Source organism: Poecilia latipinna, unplaced genomic scaffold (assembly GCF_001443285.1).
Source record: "Poecilia latipinna isolate Pla-1442-1.1 unplaced genomic scaffold, P_latipinna-1.0 Scaffold387, whole genome shotgun sequence".
In the NCBI taxonomy this organism is placed as follows: Eukaryota; Metazoa; Chordata; class Actinopteri; order Cyprinodontiformes; family Poeciliidae; genus Poecilia; species Poecilia latipinna.
This window is the reverse complement of record NW_015113003.1, coordinates 472609-492377: the sequence shown is the minus strand read 5'-3', so window position 1 is coordinate 492377 and position 19769 is coordinate 472609. Positions and strand designations below refer to the sequence as shown.

The window sequence follows — 19769 nt, the reverse complement described above, 5'->3', positions numbered from 1 at the left end:
CTGAACATCACTATTTTAAAGCATGACACCTTACCCTGTTCCACCCGCTATAGATTCCCCATCTGCACCTTCTCAGTCTTTACATCTCTGATCTGCAAAGTTTTCTTTAGGTTGCATGTACATGTTTGCACACTCCCTCCAAGATACACTGAACTACCTATGTATATCATCACACCACACCCCAAAACACACACGTGAGGCTCCCTTCGGAGCAAACAGGCCTGACTGATTCTACATGTGACATGTCCAAACGTGAAAACAACCTGAAACAGGGATAACACCATGTAGGTCTGTCTGTAAACGTGATGAGTGGGCTAGTTGATCAGCTGGTAGGTCTTTGGAGAAGGACCTTTGACCTTTTTTTAGTTTAGTGTGCTCCTTATTGTTGAAGTGAGAGTGAATATCATGGTAAGATCAAAAAAAAGCTGCCTAAGGTCCCCAGAAAGAACATTGTAGCAACTTCTGAGACCAGATAAAAAAAATAAAAAAAATGTCTCAAATGAGATAGAAGTGTCAATTAAATTCAGTTCTATTCTGTTCATGAATTTACAACAAACACTTCACATGTAGTAAAAATAAATAAATTCAACTGAATTATATAGATTCAAAGTCAGGTAGATGTATGTCAAATCGATGTTAACGAAGTCATGAGATGCCTAAGTGAAATGGGCCTCTCATGGCAACACCGAGCAAGTGATGTAATCCAAACGTTGTTCTGCAGACGTCTGCGGGATTTACAGAAAGGGCTGACCTGGTATGAGAAACCGGAACGGGAGCATAATCATCAAAATAATACAGGGGCAACCATTCTTAAACAGATTTTATTCAAATCTTGACAATAACTTAAACATGTTCGCTTTCTGAGTTTCAAAACCCAGTCACTCACATCTCTCTGGCAAAAAAAAAAAAAAGGCATTTTTATTTACAGAAAAGCAAATGTTTGGCATTTTCAATAAAGCAAGAAAAAGCAGAGGGCAGTAAAATGTGAAAATTCTAACAGGTGAATTGAAATCTGCTGACTTGCTTGTTAGTGAAAATACTGAGAAAATAGCCGTTTTCAAAGTTTCTTCAATAAAAGTCTTGAATAAGCTGCTTCAGCATAGAAAATCAAATTAACATGCTATCCAGCAAATAAAGAAGTCAAGTAGCACCAATAGTAGTAGTAAGCTTCAAACTGTGAAGAACATTTTATACATGAAACACAATTACTCCAGTTAAATGTACACATGCTTCAGCTGCTTGTTTGTGAAGATACCAGTGTGTATGACGGCTACCATGATGGTAAAATCAGTATTATAAACATTATGGCAACCTACAGTACACATAAATGTTGTCTGATTTAGCTTTACTTCCAATCTACTCTATGCCATTTATTTCAGTCACTTTTCTTTACCATTTTCACTCTGTTTGACAGAGATTCTTTGAAAAAATCATTCTTTCAAAGCATTTGCTTTAAAAAAAAAGAGAATTGCATCGTGTGATGACCAAACACAAAAACGAACCAAAAAAAAAAAAAAAAATGCTAAAGAAAAAATAAAGAAAAAAAAATAATTTATAGCAGGGCATTGAAGGACAGTTCAAGGATCAACAAAGGACACAGCGATGTAGCGAGTGCCATTGGTTGTGGGTAGACCTTCGTGGAGATGAGTCAGGCGTCCTGGGTGCATGAAGCTCCAGCCTTTTCTTGGTGATTCTATGGAGCAGTTGTACCGATGGAAACGGCAGCCTCCACCCTAATTTGGGTGTAAACAGAGCAGACGAAAAACATTGTGTTTTTAAGATGCCCAAAGTGCATCATACAAGAACTTTCACCAAGTCCCTTTAATATATCCTTGCTAGACCACAAGTATTTTTATTTTAATGTCGTATTCCAAGCTAGCGTCGCCCCATCGTCTCCAACATAGGGATGTTTTCATGGAGTCAATACATGCTTTTTCAAAAAAGAGTTTTACTTCTGTCTCGCAAAATAAATTCTGTTCGTCTGACTGGTAAAATTTACAACACTTACAAAAACATTGTACTTTGATGACAGGAAATACTGAGAGGCAAAAGAATTTTATAAGAGAATGCAAAGAATTCACATTCATATTCAAAAGAATATGAATTATATTATTCAAGACACAATTTTGCTTAAATTTTATGAAGGGGCAAAAGCGTTTAGGTTAAAATAACCAAAAGTTCCAAGATTTTGTCTATCACTTCTGCATCCATTGTGTTTCTGGCCGAAGAAAGAAAAATGGCCAACCTAATAGCAATATTAGAATAAACTGCTCTAGTCTGAAGGAACCAAAATGGCAGTCTGTGACTTATTTTCAAAATGCATTTACCTGAAAATCAGTATTCTTGTTGTTGAGAGCGATGTTGATGGTGAAGGTGGAGGAGTCGTGATGGGGCCTCAAGAAGGCCTGTCTGTTGGGTGTGTATTTAACTACAAAGTTCATCAATGCGTATCCCTGCCGTGATAGAACAGAAATACACTGTGTTACTTGCTAGTCAGAAATTAATGCATTTGGAAAATCTGAGTGACACACAAATAGGGGCCTGTAAACATCATCAGGGTCAATGTTTTTATAAAGCAAAACAATTCCTGAATTGTGTCCTATATTTAAAAGAAACGTGTTTCTGGCAGCAAAACAACGCAGCCAGAAGGGTGGAGCTGTGTGTGGAAAGTGTTGCGGAGGGGTGCTCTGTGAAGCAGAAGGTCAGCTGGAGACTGCAGCTCCAGGGAGGAGCTTTGTGAAAATAGTTGGTGCTTTATGAGAGATTCAAGGTTTCCTCAAGCATGAATGAAGGAATCAAAGCAACACAACTTGCATAGCGTTTGGAGGGTATTACATGAGAATCTGAAAAAAAAAAAAGCCAATTGGACATAATATTCATGATATTATTACTCCTCCCATCTCCCGGGGGGGTTCATGAGACAAGTCTTAGCTTTTAGGAGAAAGAAGAGGGGTTTGAGTCATGTCAAACTAACCTTTGTGTAATAACCGGAGAAAACCTTCAATGTGACGGGCGATATGAACTCCCGGAGAAAGTGCAGCCACTCCTTATCAAAGCCAATTTGTTTCATGTGAATGTCATCCGTCGGAACTGTCTCGTAGCCTCCAGCGATCCTCTTGTCCTGAAAAAAGGACGAGAAAAGAAAGTAGTGCGATTAACAATGGAACAAATGACCTGCCGTTCTCAAAGTGTGTGACCACAGCTTTCACCGTGATGATTATGCTGGTATGTCTGTGTGCCAATAAAACCACAGGCAGGGCTGTTGTCTGTTAGCATGAAGCTTAATGACCCGTCCAGGAGAGTCACTTCCCGAACAGAGCTATTCAAAGTGTCTGCATGAATTCAGTCTGTCCCGGAAAACTCACAGACACACCGTATTACCAATTTAAAGCAACATAAAACAGCCCAAACACCGTGAAAATAAATGTTGATCATTAGTTCTTTCTTTAGTGCAGCTTCTCATTTTAGACATGGGAACTATTGTATGTTAGTTCTGTGTCTATGAGCTTTTCTGTTATAAAGTAGGAAGGCAGCATTGTAAGAGCTCCCAAACCAGGGATGCAATAACACAATCTGGTAGCCCTGGGAAAGAGATAGGATTTGAACTTTATCAAGTTTAATTGTAAGCTATTTTCAGAAGATTTTATGTCACACCCAGTGATTGAAGTTGCAACCTTTTTTAGGCTGGTTGAGTCTTATTAAAGCCCATGCTGTCATTCAGCACAGACTGTGCTGCATTTGAGAGCATAGAAATATCTTAGCCACAAACTAGCTACCTCAAACTAGCTATCCATGCTTTTGGATTTTCCATTTATTTATGAAACTAAATACATTTAAAAACAAGGAACTAGCTGTGTTCAGCTTCTACTTCTCCAATATGACTTCTTACATTGTATATAATCATTGCAAAAATAAGATTGTAGGAATTGACACATTTTGTAAACACCTTGGGTTTGTGTAGTGTGTTACGTTTTTTTGAAAAAATTCCATTTGACCCCATCATTGTTCAATAACTATTGGCAGTGAGGAATTTGTGGTGAGCGGTGACTGAAATAATTATAGAAACCAAATTATGCCATATCATTTATACAGTGAAACCTTAGAACAGGGTGTACTTTTCTCTTACCATGACTGTAGATGTAGCCATTAAATCAAAAGTTATACATAAGAATAAAAAAAAAATGCTTAGAAGCAGAATATTATTTTTAAACACACAAAATGCTTATAAAAAGCAAAAAGAAATCCCAGAAAACAGTGGCCACAGGCATGCGCTAGTATTGCAATACCTTTCACTTTTATGCTCAGGAAGTCTCAACCAACAGTACTGACCTCATGTTTGCCTCCAGACCATAAACCATAATGCTCCATCTCCTCAACTATTTCATCACACGCCTTCTCTGAGAGCACCGGGAACCAGAACACATCTGGACAAGGCTGCAACACACACATGAACACATACATGGAGTGACTACAGAGGAAGGACTTGACTCACATCTTCACCTGGGGTTGTAGCTGCTGTAATGCAATACCCAGACATGCTAAAACCAGATGTTGGGATTTCCAGGCGACATTATGTCACTGTCTTTCTCGCACTCTCAGTCTGTACATGTGAAAGCCACACATAAACACAAACCTCCTCCAACTGGTTCTCAGTGAAAATTTGTGTGTAGTTTGGGTGGATGTACTTCTCCTTCCAGTCCTGCATGCAGAGAGATTTTTAGATAAGCAGACATTTTTTCACGCTGTTTGCCGACTTGCATACCTCACAGGGCTAATCGCTCTCCCTACCAGCCAGGAACCTTTTTTTTTTTTTTTTGTGCACGACAGCTTTCTATTGTCTCATATTTCTAATTCTTCCATTACCTCTAATAAGTTTTACAGGTGGCAAAAAATAGATTTCACATGCGTGTAAAAATAATGAAAGACCATAATGACTTACCGCAGGGTTTTCAAATATCTGCCACAAGTCGTTGTTGTAACGAGATACGTTGTAATTAGCTGTGGAAATGAGCCTCCCAAACTCATGACGGTTGGTTATGTACATGAATACTCCCTACAGCAAACAGGGAAATAAATGCTCTTAAATTCCATACAAATGCTAAAGGTGAAAAGTCTCTTGATGTCTCACTATTTACAACAGATGTGCGTCTACATAACCATAAAACATGCAGATTTAAAGCTCGGTAAATCCCTTAGTGGTTTTGGCATACAAAAGAGAATAAAAACTGATTCAAGTGTGTCTAAAAACACACTGAAATCATGCTTAACTCTAGGTTCAAGTAGACAGGTGGCATATAAATAATCTGAGATTATTTATTGGTCAGTCTTCTCTGAGTTGCTCTTGTAAAGACAAGACAGAGTCATTAAGGGGTTTGAGGGGAGGGGAGGCAAGACCAGAAGGGCATCTTGGGATGAAGCAGATCTAGAGAGGACGCTCTAATTTCAGTGATGCATAGGGAGGGTGCTGTGTGGGAGTGGATCTGGACTCACTATCAGACTAGGCTTTGTTAATGTCAGAAATCACAGATTATGGGTCTGTTTTGCAGCCGTGTGGTGCTGAGTTTCCAAATTGCAAATGTCTCAGTTCGTGTTTGCAAAGATGTGATTCAGGCCAAATGCATAAGAAGCGAGGTAAAAGGGTGTGTTGTGTTGGAGCCTAGTCTGAGATCAGTCGGTGTGTTCAGTGGGGGAGGTGCTGCTAACGCGTGATTGGCTTGTAAGGGTAAAGCATCAGGGTAGAGGACTTGCAAAATGACTCTTAAGCCCTTTAAAATCTATCTAAATCTAATCTGCTTATAAATTTAAACTTTTCACAAACAAAAGGTTCACATTATTTTCCCCAAAACTGTAAGAATTATTTTTTGTTGTTGTTGTTTCTTACACTGTGACAGACATTGCAAAAGCATTCAAACCCTTGAACTTTTTCTTATTTTTTTGTAAATTTTCTCATGTTTCATACACAAACGTAAATCATATCCTATCTTTTTCTTTATGCATAGCAGAGAAATTGAATGAATTTATTTGTATTGATGCCATCATGCTGGAAGATGAACCTTTGCCTCTTATAGCTCTAGACAGATTTTCCTAATTACACTGTATTTACCTCCTTCCATCTTCCCTGCAAGTCTCACCAGCTTCCCCGTTTGTGTTTAAAAACAAACAAACAAAAAAACATCCTCACAGGATGTTGCTGCCCACACCACAGAGACTTCCATTTTTCAGGTTGACAGAAATTAATTATGAAGTGATTGCACTGGTTTTTATTTAGGGCTATCAAAGTACCAAGAGGTGAATTCATATACATGCCACACTTTTCTGATAAAAACATGAAATAAAAATGATGTAGGCAATTCTTCTCCTTACATGTCATTAATTTGTTAAACTTGTGTGTGGGTTAACCATATGAAATTCCAATTAAATACACTGAAGTTTGTCAACGTAGAATGACAAGATGTGGAAAAAGTACAAGGGGTCATCATATTTTATAAAATTCTCGATCTCAATGTTAAATGTTATTGGAACCTGACATTTTAACTTAGCGCTGCCTATTACAAGAATCACAATCAATTCGTTTCTGAGTGCAATACCATTGAAAATGAAAATATCAGACAGCAGAACAATCAAAGCAAATATTGACCTTTGGGGACCTGAGCATATGGAATGATTCCGGAGAAGGGGAGTCTTTTTCCCTGTGACTGGTCTACAATAAAGGAGAAGCATCATGTAAATAAGGCTGCATAAATTTTACTCAAGAGTAAGAGACAAAGTGACAATAAAATATGTCCATGTCACACACAGTAGAACTTAGTAGGAGTGAAAACGCGCCCGCATGATCAAAAGTGCAAGACTCCCTCTGAAGCTGATGTTTTTTTGGGGTTAGTATGGGAGGAATGCATACAGAGCAGGGCAGTGGTTCAGCTGCAATGAGAGGTGACAAGTAGGTGGCACAGAGTGGAGCCAACTGAACAGTGTATAGGTGTTCAGAAAAGAAAAAAAGCAAGATACATGTTGTCAGCTGCCAAGCCAAGCATTACAACTGACTGAGATCATGGCAATAATGGTAGCAAAAAAAACAAAGGACGATGGGATGCAAGTAGAGCAGAGTACCTTAATGCTCTGTAGACAAACCAGGAACATAGTTGGGTCATGCCTTGGTGACAAATACATTTCAAAACACCTACATACTTCCCTGACATCACTGACTTCTGTTACAAGTTAGATGTGTTGCATTTTCTACTGGCATTATTAAGCCTTCTTGGTATATAAACAAAATCCTTTTTTAATACCTTAACACTTCTGTCACACTATTGCCTAGCTGCCTTGTATTTCCAACATGCCATTAAACACTCCAACATTTGCCATTCTAAAAAACTGATACTGTAGCATATGCATATATCTTTGAAAATATTTTCAGATGTGCCAAAATATGTGCCAAGAACAGAAACAGTGTGGCAGAAGCTTATTAATAACAAAACATATTCATTGTAATATTAAAAATCCAACACAACATTTTCCCCCCCACCTTCTTACCATTTCTCTGGAGTTTCTACACAAAGCCATATCTGGGTCCAGTTTCTCCAGAACAAAATGATTCCTTTCTTTAAGTTCATTCCTCAATACAGTTCCCTTGATGAGGTATATGTGCGCCATGAAAGGAATGTTCCACACACCCCTTAAAGCAAAAAGAAACATAAAATCTTTCACTTTACTTCCACAATATCTTAAGGGAACAATGAGAGTTTGGTGATTTGATTAACTTCATGCATGATTTAGGACTTAACTACTGACTTGGAGTAACTATGTGGTTAACAAAGTTGATATATGTTATGTGATATTAAAAAAATGTGATATTAAAAAGTTTTTTTTTTTTTTTTTTGCTTTTGATTGTTTGGTTTAGGATCCAAGGAATGGCATTTTTAGATTACCGTATATTAATTCCTGCCAAAACTCTTTGTCATCCAACTGTCAATTGTTTATATCATCTGCACATAATACAATTACTGTACAATTAGTGTTGCTAATATGGTTGTTGTTTGGCACTAGTATGTTGTGCAGTAGTCTTTTTTTTTTTTAAACAGCCATTTTTTTTAAAATGCCAGCAAGCTTATCTTAGGCTACACACATTATGTTGATAAACAGAGCCTAATCAATCTGTTCTTACGTCTTTACAAAGAGAGTTACAGTGAGAACGATACTGTGACAGTTGTCTAGCAGAACAGCAAAGCACTTTGTTGTCATGAAAAACACACAGAACATATTACGTTGTCCTGAGTAGCAATGGAAGGCGAGTTAAGTGTAACACAATCACAGCACTATGTAGAATATGTAACAAATGTGCACTTTAAAGATGAACTTTCAAGTATTTGCACTGATTCCAATGAGCTACTGGACTTATGTTGCTATGTATCGCTAATAGTGGCTAAGAATGTTGTCAAAACACTGAGATGCATTTGACAGGAGTTACATCAACACTCAAGAGATTAAAACTTGCATGCTGTGTTTGAAAAGTTGAAAAAAAATGAAACGTTGTTAAGTGGTATACGCTTGACTCACACTCGTTTCCTTTGTACAATGTCAACATAATCCTCAGATCGTGCATAATAGCCGTCCAAACTCAAGGCTCCCCAGAAATTTGACCAGAGCTTGCCGTGACGAGTGACAAGTGGTCCAATGACTTTTCTGTGAAGGCAAAGTGGAAAAAACGGATAAAACTAGACCGACATCTAATGCACAGATTCCCTTTAAAAACCTGCCGGAGCTGAGCAATTGACTTTTGCTTGAAATAACTGCCAATTCAGTAACAAATCTCATAAACATTTAATGCAAACCAGGCCCACTTACTATGCTTGATTGAATTAAAATGATTCCCATGCCTTGCCTCTGGTAGCTCTAAAAATGTTTCACTGTGTCACATTTTGGAGGGGAAGTGCTTCGATAAATCTTATTGTTAATAAAAATATTCTAAATGTATTGTGAAATATTGTTTTGTTACAACTTAATAAAAACAAGACATACCAAAATTGGTTTAATTTAACTTAAATTAGAAGATAGTCGTATGTTCTACGACAGACTTGTGCAAAGCACATTCTCTATCCCTCCCCCCCTCAGTGCCAGCAGAAAATTCCCATGGTGCCTTTAAATATCCTAGAAAGTCTCTCGTCTTGCATGCTTCCAGTCGGTAACAAAAGCCACAGTGACATCCAGTTTATGGGAAGGTTTCTTCACAATCATACGCTGCAGATGGGGGAAAAAGGGTTTGCATGTTTTTTGTTGGTTTTTTTTTTCCTTTTTTGTACGTGTGTCTTTTTGTTTTTTTGGTATTTCCAAGTAGCATTTTAGGACTAGTGCACTCGACTCCATCTGTTTCTATGAGGAGGAGCAAAAGGACTAGAACCCAAAGCAACCTTTTTAAAACTTTAATTAACTTGGCTGTAATGTTCTTGTGGGTTTGCCACTTCAGGAATGAATCCCACACTTCAGCATGCTGAAGTTACAGCTAACTTCAGCTGTAACTTCTGAGCTTCTGTAACTTCTGGTATGACGCCTGTTCCAGCTGTTGCGTGAGTACCTGTTTTGTTCAATGAGGAGCTTCAGCGTTTGCCGGTTGGTGAGCATGACATCGGAATCTAGGCTGAAGTAGTAGCCACATGAAGCGTCGTTGCGGCAAAGATCCCTGATAAAATAAACACGGAACATTGTCAAAAATGTCTTGTTTAAAAGCATAAGAGAATTTTAAGCACAGAGTCTGAGTATCTTTAAACTTTATGTAGATGATGAATTATAAAATGTTGGTTGTATATTTCATACTTAGTGTCATCTATCCAGGTAAATGCAGAGAGCATGAATTGTTTATAGTGGAATTCTATTGATTTTGTCTTTCAGACTGGACATGCAATACTGTTAAGGAACATACATTTAACATCTCTAATTTAAACGTATTGAAGATGTTTTAACTAGAGATGCACCAATAGATCAACTTGTGAACAAACTACAGGAGGATTGGAAACTCAATAATATATTTTCCTAGTCATAATGCTAACACTGTATGTTAGCATTACCAGGTTGTGCTCACAGTGCGGCAGTTGTTATTTAAACGGGAAATGCAATTTCCATGGATTCATATAAGCTGTACATTCAGGCAACTGTAGTAAAAAACTAAACCTGTGAATGGTTGAGAATCCTTTTTCCTTCTTCTCTAATTTTTCAGTTTGGATAATTTCATAACTGACTTTTTTGTGTACAAAAATGCTGTCTTTTTAATTACAGTTCTTGAAGAAAAGCTTGTGCTGGCAGGTGAGATTTGGTGCATCAGTAGCATAAAATACAAAAAGCTTTTTCAGTGCTAGCCCATTATAAACTGGTAATCTCAATCTTGTTTTGTTTTTCAAGCACAAGATTCTGAAAGATATTTGACTTAGAACAAGCGGACATACATTCCCATGTTCCTGGCTTCTCCTTGGCTCAAATTTTCCTCTGGTCCCACAACTTTGAAGCTCTTGAACACATCCCTATTCTCCTCCCAGAACCTCTGAATGTGCTTCTCGTGATAAACCTCCTGGGCAGGGAGCCAATATTAACAGATTATTGGGAGGGATTTGAACTGCAGTAATCTAGAAAAAAGAAAACCCAAAAAGCAGCTGCACGCACTCACGTTGTTATGAACAAAGAGTTTCAGTTTATCTTTTGGATAGTCTAGAGTGAGCAGTCTCTGGAAGAATTCAGGGAGGAATGGAGTTGGCTGTTCAATGAACACTCCGACCAGCACGTCTGGATACTCCTGTTTGGATAGAAGGAAAGATAAATCATTTCTGTTTTAAACAGCTAATCAGAGTGATGCAACACTGTTTTAAATAAATCAAGAATATTTACAGTTTGCTTCAATCGTACAGATATATAAACATTATGTCTCTGCAGATGTCGCCAGCATCACTAAGCACTAAGTAATGCTTCAACAGAATAGCATTACTTAGTGGTATTCTTTGCATTGCATGCTTTTCTCCTACACTCAAGCCCAAGTGATGATTGAAGGCCCATAAAAGACTCACAAAATGACACTGTGAACATGCTATACATAGATGGGAATAAAGGAGGACACAGAGATGAGGAAAGACTTTCCCATGATACTCTCCTTAGCCCACACGGGCCAGTCTGGACTTGTGATCATCTTGACCAGTTCACAGCAAAAGGTCTGGGCCAGGGATAAAATGCCTCCTTTGCCGAACCGTCTAATTTGCATGTTCCGCAATGACTGTATTTCAGGCACAGGAAAGGAACCTCAAACATCAAGCCAACACAAGCTTAAATTGTTACACCAGGACTGTAGACAGGGCGGACCAATAAAGAAGAAAAGGTCACATTGACAAACTGGAGCATTTACAATGAGGTTTAACATGAATCAGACACAGAAATTGGGCTTGTCTGGATTGCTATTCTTTGTTGGTGGGTTAAGACTTCCAGTGTCTTTGCAGGGCCAAAGGTTCAAAGTTAAAGTTCGTAAAAGCCACACAGGACTGCCAGTGGACTAAGTTCACCCGGGTAGAAAGGCACAGTGTAAACACAGTTGGAACAGTGTTCCCACATGACCCGATATCCTGGTCGTCTCTGTCCCAAACAAACAAAGAGTCACAGCGGAATGATATGTCTTCTCAGGCTATTTTACTTCAGCAAACATTTCTGTATTCATTGTGAAAGGTCAGCTGGAGGCTTTTTATGTGCCTCAGTTAGTGCCAATGTACTTTTAAAAGTTTAAAACATTTGTAGCCATTGGACATTCTCACATTTGTGACAGGGTAACTGCAAACGCCTGTCTATTTTATTGGTATTTTATGTAAAGAAAAACACAAACAAACAAGTAAACAAACAAAACAAGGCAAGCAGTGCATACTTGTAAAGAGGATAGGAAATTATTTGCTTTTTCTTTTTTTTTTCTCAAATCTGAAAGTTGCATTCAACCCTCTCGTGTCAATTGGTTTTTAGAGCTGCAAGTATTTCAGGACATGTCTCCAGCACCGTTGCACATCCAGAGACTGAAATCTTTGTCAGTTTTCCTTGCAAATTAGCTCAGTGTCAATGAGCACAAGCTACTGTGAGCATCTGTTTTCAAATTTTACACACTCTGGTCTGGATTTTGGTCAAGAGTTCTTAACTCAAGACTGTGTTTAGGTCCACACAATTTCATTGTAGGTCTGTTTGCATGTTAAGAGTCACATACCTGCTGGAAAGTGAACATTCGCCCAAGTGTCAAGTCTTGTCATTAAAGTAAGATGACCATGTCTTGGTGGGTTTGTGGTGGCATGAAATTTGTAGTCAACATGTGCAGAATTCACTGAGAAAAGATGCATTTTTCTCATTTTATGCATTTAGTCCCATTGTTTAAATCTAAACCAGGGTTCAAAATTCCCACAACTTTCTCCTGGACCTTTTCCTGTATTGTTCTACATATTTTTCTACTGTATTTTAACAAACCCACGAGGCCTTTACAGGAAAGCTGCATTTACACTGAGACTAGAATACACAATTGCAGTCTCCAAGGTAATTGGTAGAAGTGAAATTTTGCAAGGAAATCAGAGTAAAGTGCCCTGAATACAAATGCAAGTCATGTATAAATTCACTTATAATTATATGCAATTTTGCATTGGACCATCACAGAAAATCCCTAAAGCAACATTGATGTTTGTGGTTGAAATGAGAAAGGTGAATGATTTTTTTTTTCAAACGCAAAGTTCTGATGCCATTAAACTGTGAAGAAAAACTTTCAAAACAAAGCAATAAAAAAAGAAAAAAAAAAAGAAATCATTGATAGATTCCAAGCTATCAATGATAGCTTGGGCAACTCTGGGCAACAAAATGCCCAGAGTGACAAATTCAGTAACATTCTTCACAGATTAAAGCACACTGCCTGAGACATTTACGAAAGCCTGCCATTCTTGCCCAACTCCAGCCTAGACTGACAAATTTTCAGCATGACCGCTGTAATTCACTATTGTGGAAAAAAGCCAGATTGCAGAGCCCACTAAAAGGCAGGCTGGTCAACAGTGACTCCCCTTTAAATGAGCACTTCTCAAAACCTCAGAAACCATATCCTGCACCACAGCCATGCAATGCTTCCCTTTTCTCCTGAGTAGATCACATCACGTTTGTGCGCCTTAAAAATGTCCAAAAACGTATAAGGCTATTATTGCAGGAAAGAAGGCCGAACTGACAGCCTCACTTATCTGTTGAAAGAAGACAAACCGAGCTCTGCTCCGTCTGTCTAGACGGTTACCCGGAGCTAGACGGCTCGTACTGGAAATACAAGAAACTGTTTCATCTTTTCCTTGCTTCACAAAAAATAGGACAAAAAAAAAAAAAGTTTCCGTGGCAGCAATTTTAGAAAGAACAAGCATTACAAAACAGATGGAAAAGTGCTAAATGTGAATCACTTACATGTAACTGAGACAAATCCAGAAGATCGTCGTCACAGTGGCTGCACCCATGTTCATAATTCCATGCGTTGGGGACGTAGTTCCCCAGGTAGTTCAAGTACATCTGTGGAAAGAACAAAGTCAGTGTATAATGTTTATTTCTTTTCTATTCTAGACTTCTTATTCAGAAAAAGTGGTCAAAATTAGTGGTGCAACAAAACGATTGGTTTAGAAATCAGAAAATGTTCAGTAATTGATGTAATGGACATATCTATATATTTTGACTACTGTAATAAAAGTCACTGGAATACAACATTTCAAATATTGGTGCCAAATATACATGACTCATGTTTTATTTTGGGGTTTTTTTTTCATCTCAATTAATGTTTTATTGATTTTCTTGTTTTAAGTGTTGTGTTATTACAATTTTCATTTGACTCTCCTCTATGTCAGTCTTGTAAAATGAGAGAAAAAAAAACATTCTAGTTTTGATTTTCAATTAAATAAATCTAAAGCAAAACACTTTTGAAATGAAACTTATGTACATAAAATTAAAATAGGTCATTAGTGACAAGAAGTCACCACCAATATTGATTTTAAAACAATCTATTTCACCACTGAGTTGGTTTGTATAACTTTAATACATTAAGCATTGTGTAAACAAAAGCAAGTAAACTTTAGAAAAGTAATAAATATGTTTGGTAATTTTGGTTTTTTTAATCTTTTTGTAACAATGTTTCTCAGCAATATGTGTCATAATATTGGAAACCCTGTTTATTCCCCTATACATTGTGCCATATAAGTAAGAGACATGCATTGGACTGAACATTTATCTAAAAAAACAAACAAAAAAAAAAAAAAAAAAACGTAAGTGTTTGGTAAAAAAAAAAAGTCTTTCAAACTCTGACCGCTGCAAAACCTTTTCAAGTGGTATCCTACTATTTTTTATTATTTCCTAAATATTATGATCTCATCCACTGCTGCTGAGTCCTTGGATATTTATCTTAACAAAAGCATTTTGTATAAGAGTATCTAATTTACTTTGCTAATTTCCCCATGCTAAAGTAGACATATAATCTTGCAACCAGAATGAGCTGTAGATCAGGGGTCCCCAAGCTACGGCCCGTGGGCCGGATCTGGCCCACCTCCTCATTTGGTCTGCCCCCCTGAACAATACCGGATCTGGCCCGTCTCCTCATTTGGTCTGGCCCCCTGAACAATACCGGATCTGGCCCGTCTCCTCATTTGGTCTTGCCCCCTGAACAATACCAGAGAGCATTCAGTGTTTTTTTTTCATATATATGTGGATTTTTCTTCAACCACCAGGGGGGCTCTTGAGCAGATATGAAACTTAGTTTCCCTCAATGGAATATATACTAGTCAGCACCAGTCACCGTTTCGCTCACGGTTTTTTTCCATTTGCATTCTGGGTAAAAATCTATCTACAAACGCGAATATGTCGTCGGCAGTAATCCAATCCCCCCCGGTCCACAGTTTCTCCCCCCCCCCCAATCAACAAAACTTTTCTAAGGTTTCTTTCTCGAAAACCTAAGACCGGCCCCCGACCAGAAAAGGGAACAATCATGTGGCCCTCGCAGGAAAAAGTTTGGGGACCCCTGCTGTAGATGATTAAACATGAGGTAATATTTAACTATATGCCAGTTATTCAACTGCCCAGTCCTAGAAAGGCATGGCATGGCATGGCACCTTAATAGTGCTCTACCATTAAGCGCTTCAGCTCCAGCTGGTATGACATTTTGGGGAAAATGACTCAATAAATTGGTGGGTTTCGCTCAAAGCTCATGTGGTCATTAGTGGAAAAAGATTGTGATGAGTTAAAGGACGGGAAATATCAGACTAAACTTCCGCAGAACTGCAGCATTATCTTACAGACATCCTGTTAACTTACTGACTCTCTTGGACTGATAACTGAATGATGGCATTGAGCAAATGAGAAACACATGGTCAGGAGCATTAGCAAGCAACCGTGGCATGGATGAGAAGTCAACTATGGCGAGGGTCATCTGGCAAGTATCCAGTAGGCTGCATTTTTTTTTTTTTTTTTCCACTCACTGTGGGGGAATGTATCAAGTGAAATACACTATTCATGATGAGTGGTTTCTGAGAAAGACATAAAGGACAAGGGTAAAAAGAAAAAAGTTGCGGTTTCAAAACCACCAAAAGTTCTCATTACACTGTTCCTAGGGTTTTACAATCCTTACGGTAAGTTGCCAGAGAGACTGAAATATTTCCCAGTTTTATGGAGCTTAGAGCAATGTAGTGCTGCTCCTCCCCAACTTGTTGCTGCACAGGTGGTCAGGTGGCTGAATGAAAGCAGCTAAACATTTCCCTCACTTAGAAGAAAGACAAAATCCTCTCTCTGGAAATATCTCCAGGTGTGAATAATGACCATCTTTAAAACCTAAACTGGTTTGAACCTTATTTACCTATTTTATGTGTTTCCTTACATGTTCTCCATTCATAATTGCCACATTCTGTTAGTATTGCCTCAGTTAGTTATGTGCACACAGTCTACTATAAATGGTAAATAGACTGAACATTTATAGGATCACTTTGACCAAAGCGCTTTAGCGCAAATGACACATTCACTCAGTCGAACTAGCTAACATGCACTAACACAAATAGGCAACTTGGTGTGAAGACGCTTGCCCAATTGCAAACCAACATCTGGCAGAGAGGGAGCTGGAATTAAACTCATAACTTTACAATTGCAGGGTAACTACTCGTTCCACAGAGTCATAGCTGCCTCAAGGTGAAATAAAGCACTGTTAAAAGTGCACTCAATGAACATAGTAATACATGATTTCACAAAAGAACAAACAAACAAAAAAAAACAGCTTGCATTCCACATACTCAAAGTAAATACTGGTTTAGATTGAAATAGCATAACTATGTGAAAAACTATCATTTTGTTTTATAGATAGTATCCAACAAGAGTTTGAATCATTAAAAAGAAAGTCTGGCCAGTAAGGCACCTTAAACTTTGAAACCACAACTTCTTCAGTCTTCATTCAGACAGCTTGACTAATTACACAGTTAATATCAAGTAGTTATAATGTTGTTATAATGTTACTCTATAAAAAAAAATAACAAAGGATAAAAAATAGGTATGTATGTCCTGTTTAATTAACACAATTACTTTAAAGTTACCATAAAATTGACCAGGTGGTAATTCAAAATGTTTGATTTAGCAAATAGTTAACAAGAAAAAAAACAAAACAATGCATGTTAAATGTTATTTTTATAACTAAAAATAATAATGTGATAGATTATCTGAGTAGCAGTAGAAATAACTGTTGCTTTTTTTATATGACTGTTAAAGAAAAAAAGTTAGATAATGATAGACATTTAGCATAATTTTTGGGGTTGCTTGGAAACTATCCATCCATTCATCCACAAATTTTCTTTACACCCTTGTGTCGGGAGGGTTGCTGGTGCCTATCTCCAGCTAATGTTCAGGGCGAGAGGTGGGGTACACCCTGGACAGGTTGGCAGTCTGTCGCAGGGCAACACAGAGACACACAGGACAAACAACCATGCACACACACACTCACACCTAGGGGCAATTTGGAGAGGCCAATTAACCTGACAGTCACGTTTTTGGACTGTGGGAGGAAACCAGAGTGCCCGGAGGAAACCCACGCATGCACAGGGAGAACATGCAAACTCTATGCAGAAGGACCCGGGCCGGGAATCGAACGCAGAACCTTCTTGCTGCAAGGCAACAGCTCTACCAACTGCGCCACTGTGCAGCCATTGCTTGGAAACTAAAATATTCTTAAAGAGATTGCCATTCATGAGAATTCTTTGCAAGCCCATTCCCACTTGTACCAAAGGGCAGAGCTTCATACTCACTTTAGTGTTTCCATTTCCGTGGACGACAACAGGTAAAGAATTGTACGCTGTGTTTCTCACTCGTACTCTGTCGGTTCCAAACTTAAGAAGCACCTCATCTGCCAAAAAACATAAAGACCACCAGATTTCAAGGTCAGATTTTGAAAACCTAAAATCTGCCACATGATGTCAACATGACGTTAGTTCGCCAAGAACTAAGTCTTCTCAACAGCTCAGTAAATACTAATAATTACTTACCGACAGCCCCGTTCAGATTCTGGAAAATCTGGCACTTGTGGTCCAGAGTCATGTTCAGAAATTCCTGTAAGATGTGAACATAAAAATGTACTAGGTGTCCAAAACATTTCTTTTGAAAAATGCCAATACAAAAGCAAAACAAACAAAAAACAACGACTTACTCGTTTCAATGGATCCAGGTAAATCTTTGTGTAAAAGAGCTGGTCATCATCATTGTCGTGGAGATCCCACTGTGAAACTAGTCTGTTTACGTACGGGGCATAGCCAATAATACCTGCAAATAAATGAACAGTGTGAAATGCATACCAGCGTGTAAATGATATGGTGAGAGATGTTTACACAACTGGCAGGCTGCTGGGTGGCTGGCTGGCTTAACAGCCTCCAACTTCATCCGAGGAAGCCATGACGCCTTAAACAAAGTGTGATTTTTGGCAATTATCTGAGGCACACATAAACACAGGGCAGGGACGTTTTCTTTTCCACAGAAAGTAAAAGCGGTTTGTAAAAAGCTGCAATCTATGTGTTGTGACCATCTTACATCACACACTTAAACTCTAAATGTACATTCTCATGGTATACTCCTCTCTAACTTGAGCTCCTTTTTCTTCTCTCACTCTGTCGCTCACGGACAGCAACCACAGTAACAGATTGCAGGGTTTAGCTATGTTGCTGGTGTGTGTCGTTTTATATCCCATCATTGGGGAAAAACCTCAGACACTGTAAACAAGTCAATGGACAGACATGACATATTATAAATGGTAGGAACGAGGGAAGAAAGTTCAAAGCAAAATCATCAATTTTATGCAGATTATATTGTTGGTGTGTGGTTCATTTTGCAGATCCTGGGAAAGTGCAGTGAACAGTCTGCCTTAGTCTTCCTATCCGAAAAAGACACAATGATTCTCTGATCCCTCTAAAATATTCCCTCTGCAAAATACTAAAAAGACATGAACAATGCAGCATGAAACTTCTGGATTGAAATGAACACGGTAATAGATTATTATGCTGAATTTACCCCAATACAAATTTTCCATCTTTAATTAGCTTTATCCTGGAATCCCCAGACAATATCACAGTTTTTGGGATGCTTATTAAGGCTTTTTGTTATGCCTTGATAATACTTTGCATTAAAGCAGCTCAAGCCACTCAAATCCTGATCTGTCAGTGCTCTAATGTTGTCTGAAACTAATTACAAGAAATGTTGTAGTGGAATGTGCCAAGTAGTGTGGTGTACATGTCTGCAGTTTGCAACCTTCCTGAGCATTTCCAGCAAATCCTAAAAGTGCTAGACCAAACTGTGATCCAATCAAGGTCATCGGAGAACAGTGAACTTATTGCGCTGCACAAGAAGAACAGTATGAGATTAACTGAGCTTTGCAACTTAATCTTCATGCTGGCAGGATGAGTTTAACTAGTGTGGAATCTGTGATGTAAAAAATTGGAAGAACAGTATGTAAAATTGAGACTTGGCACTGGAAAACATTTTGTCTGACAAAACTTTGTTTTATATTGAGGAGCAAAATAAAAGTGACCTGAAGTGACCTTCTTGTTCCTCTGTTTAAATATTCACAGACTAACACCAATACGGAATCTCTCGATCTAAACTCTTCCATCCCCAGAGCACTACACTCTCTGTGACACAACTGTGCACGTCCAAATGCTAAAAAACTTTCCTCACTGGTCACTTGGGCGGTAGCCGGAGGAACACAAACAAAACCTGCAATTTCATGCAAACTGTGGCACACTCAGGGGCCCAAGACAAATCCACATGTCAAGTCAATGACAATGAACGCAAAAAGCACTCTCTGATCAGTCTGAGACAGCAAGGCTCCACTATGGGAGGTCGCACCAAATTGATGACCACAGGGAAAGAAGCAGTCCAATGCTCCAGAGAATTGGAAACGATGGGGTTTAGGTTGGCCACAAATAAGCTTTTGCTTTGTTGCAAAATGTTCTACCTATGTAGAATTTTTAAGTCTGCAAGATGCACCATTTGCATTTACTTTTAGAAAACACCCCGACATGTAACCGTAATTACGTCTAATCGACCACTGGGAGGATAACAGCTAAAAAAAGATGTCTAAGCATAAGGTTAAACTTTGGGGAAATTTCCTCCTCCCACATTCTGCTCACCATAGACAGGAAATACTTTACAATCCAAGTTTACTTGGAAAATATACTCAAATTTTACACCAGGAATTAGCAATAAGGATCCTGGGGTTTTCTATTTTAAAACTAACACATGCTTATTGC

General features: G+C 38.4%; 1 protein-coding gene across 2 annotated transcripts in view; it reads right to left on the bottom strand.

Annotated features, from left to right (window-relative positions):
• Positions 1-1551: 1551 nt before the first annotated feature.
• plod2 (procollagen-lysine, 2-oxoglutarate 5-dioxygenase 2) overlaps positions 1552-19769 on the bottom strand; it is a 35869-nt gene continuing 17651 nt past the window's right edge. Inside the window, exons 5-20 of one of the 2 annotated variants that reach the window (XM_015037000.1) lie at positions 17678-17790; positions 17517-17580; positions 17280-17377; positions 13426-13527; positions 10652-10777; positions 10434-10555; positions 9569-9673; positions 8554-8679; positions 7531-7672; positions 6638-6700; positions 4940-5053; positions 4634-4699; positions 4330-4434; positions 2975-3121; positions 2328-2453; positions 1552-1733 (exon numbers count right to left, since the gene is read on the bottom strand). In XM_015037000.1, the coding sequence (XP_014892486.1) occupies positions 1578-1733; positions 2328-2453; positions 2975-3121; positions 4330-4434; positions 4634-4699; positions 4940-5053; positions 6638-6700; positions 7531-7672; positions 8554-8679; positions 9569-9673; positions 10434-10555; positions 10652-10777; positions 13426-13527; positions 17280-17377; positions 17517-17580; positions 17678-17790 (1775 nt within the window). In that variant the 3' untranslated portion in view covers positions 1552-1577. The remainder of the gene's footprint in view (positions 1734-2327; positions 2454-2974; positions 3122-4329; positions 4435-4633; positions 4700-4939; positions 5054-6637; positions 6701-7530; positions 7673-8553; positions 8680-9568; positions 9674-10433; positions 10556-10651; positions 10778-13425; positions 13528-17279; positions 17378-17516; positions 17581-17677; positions 17791-19769) is intronic. The other variant, XM_015037001.1, reaches the window with a different exon arrangement.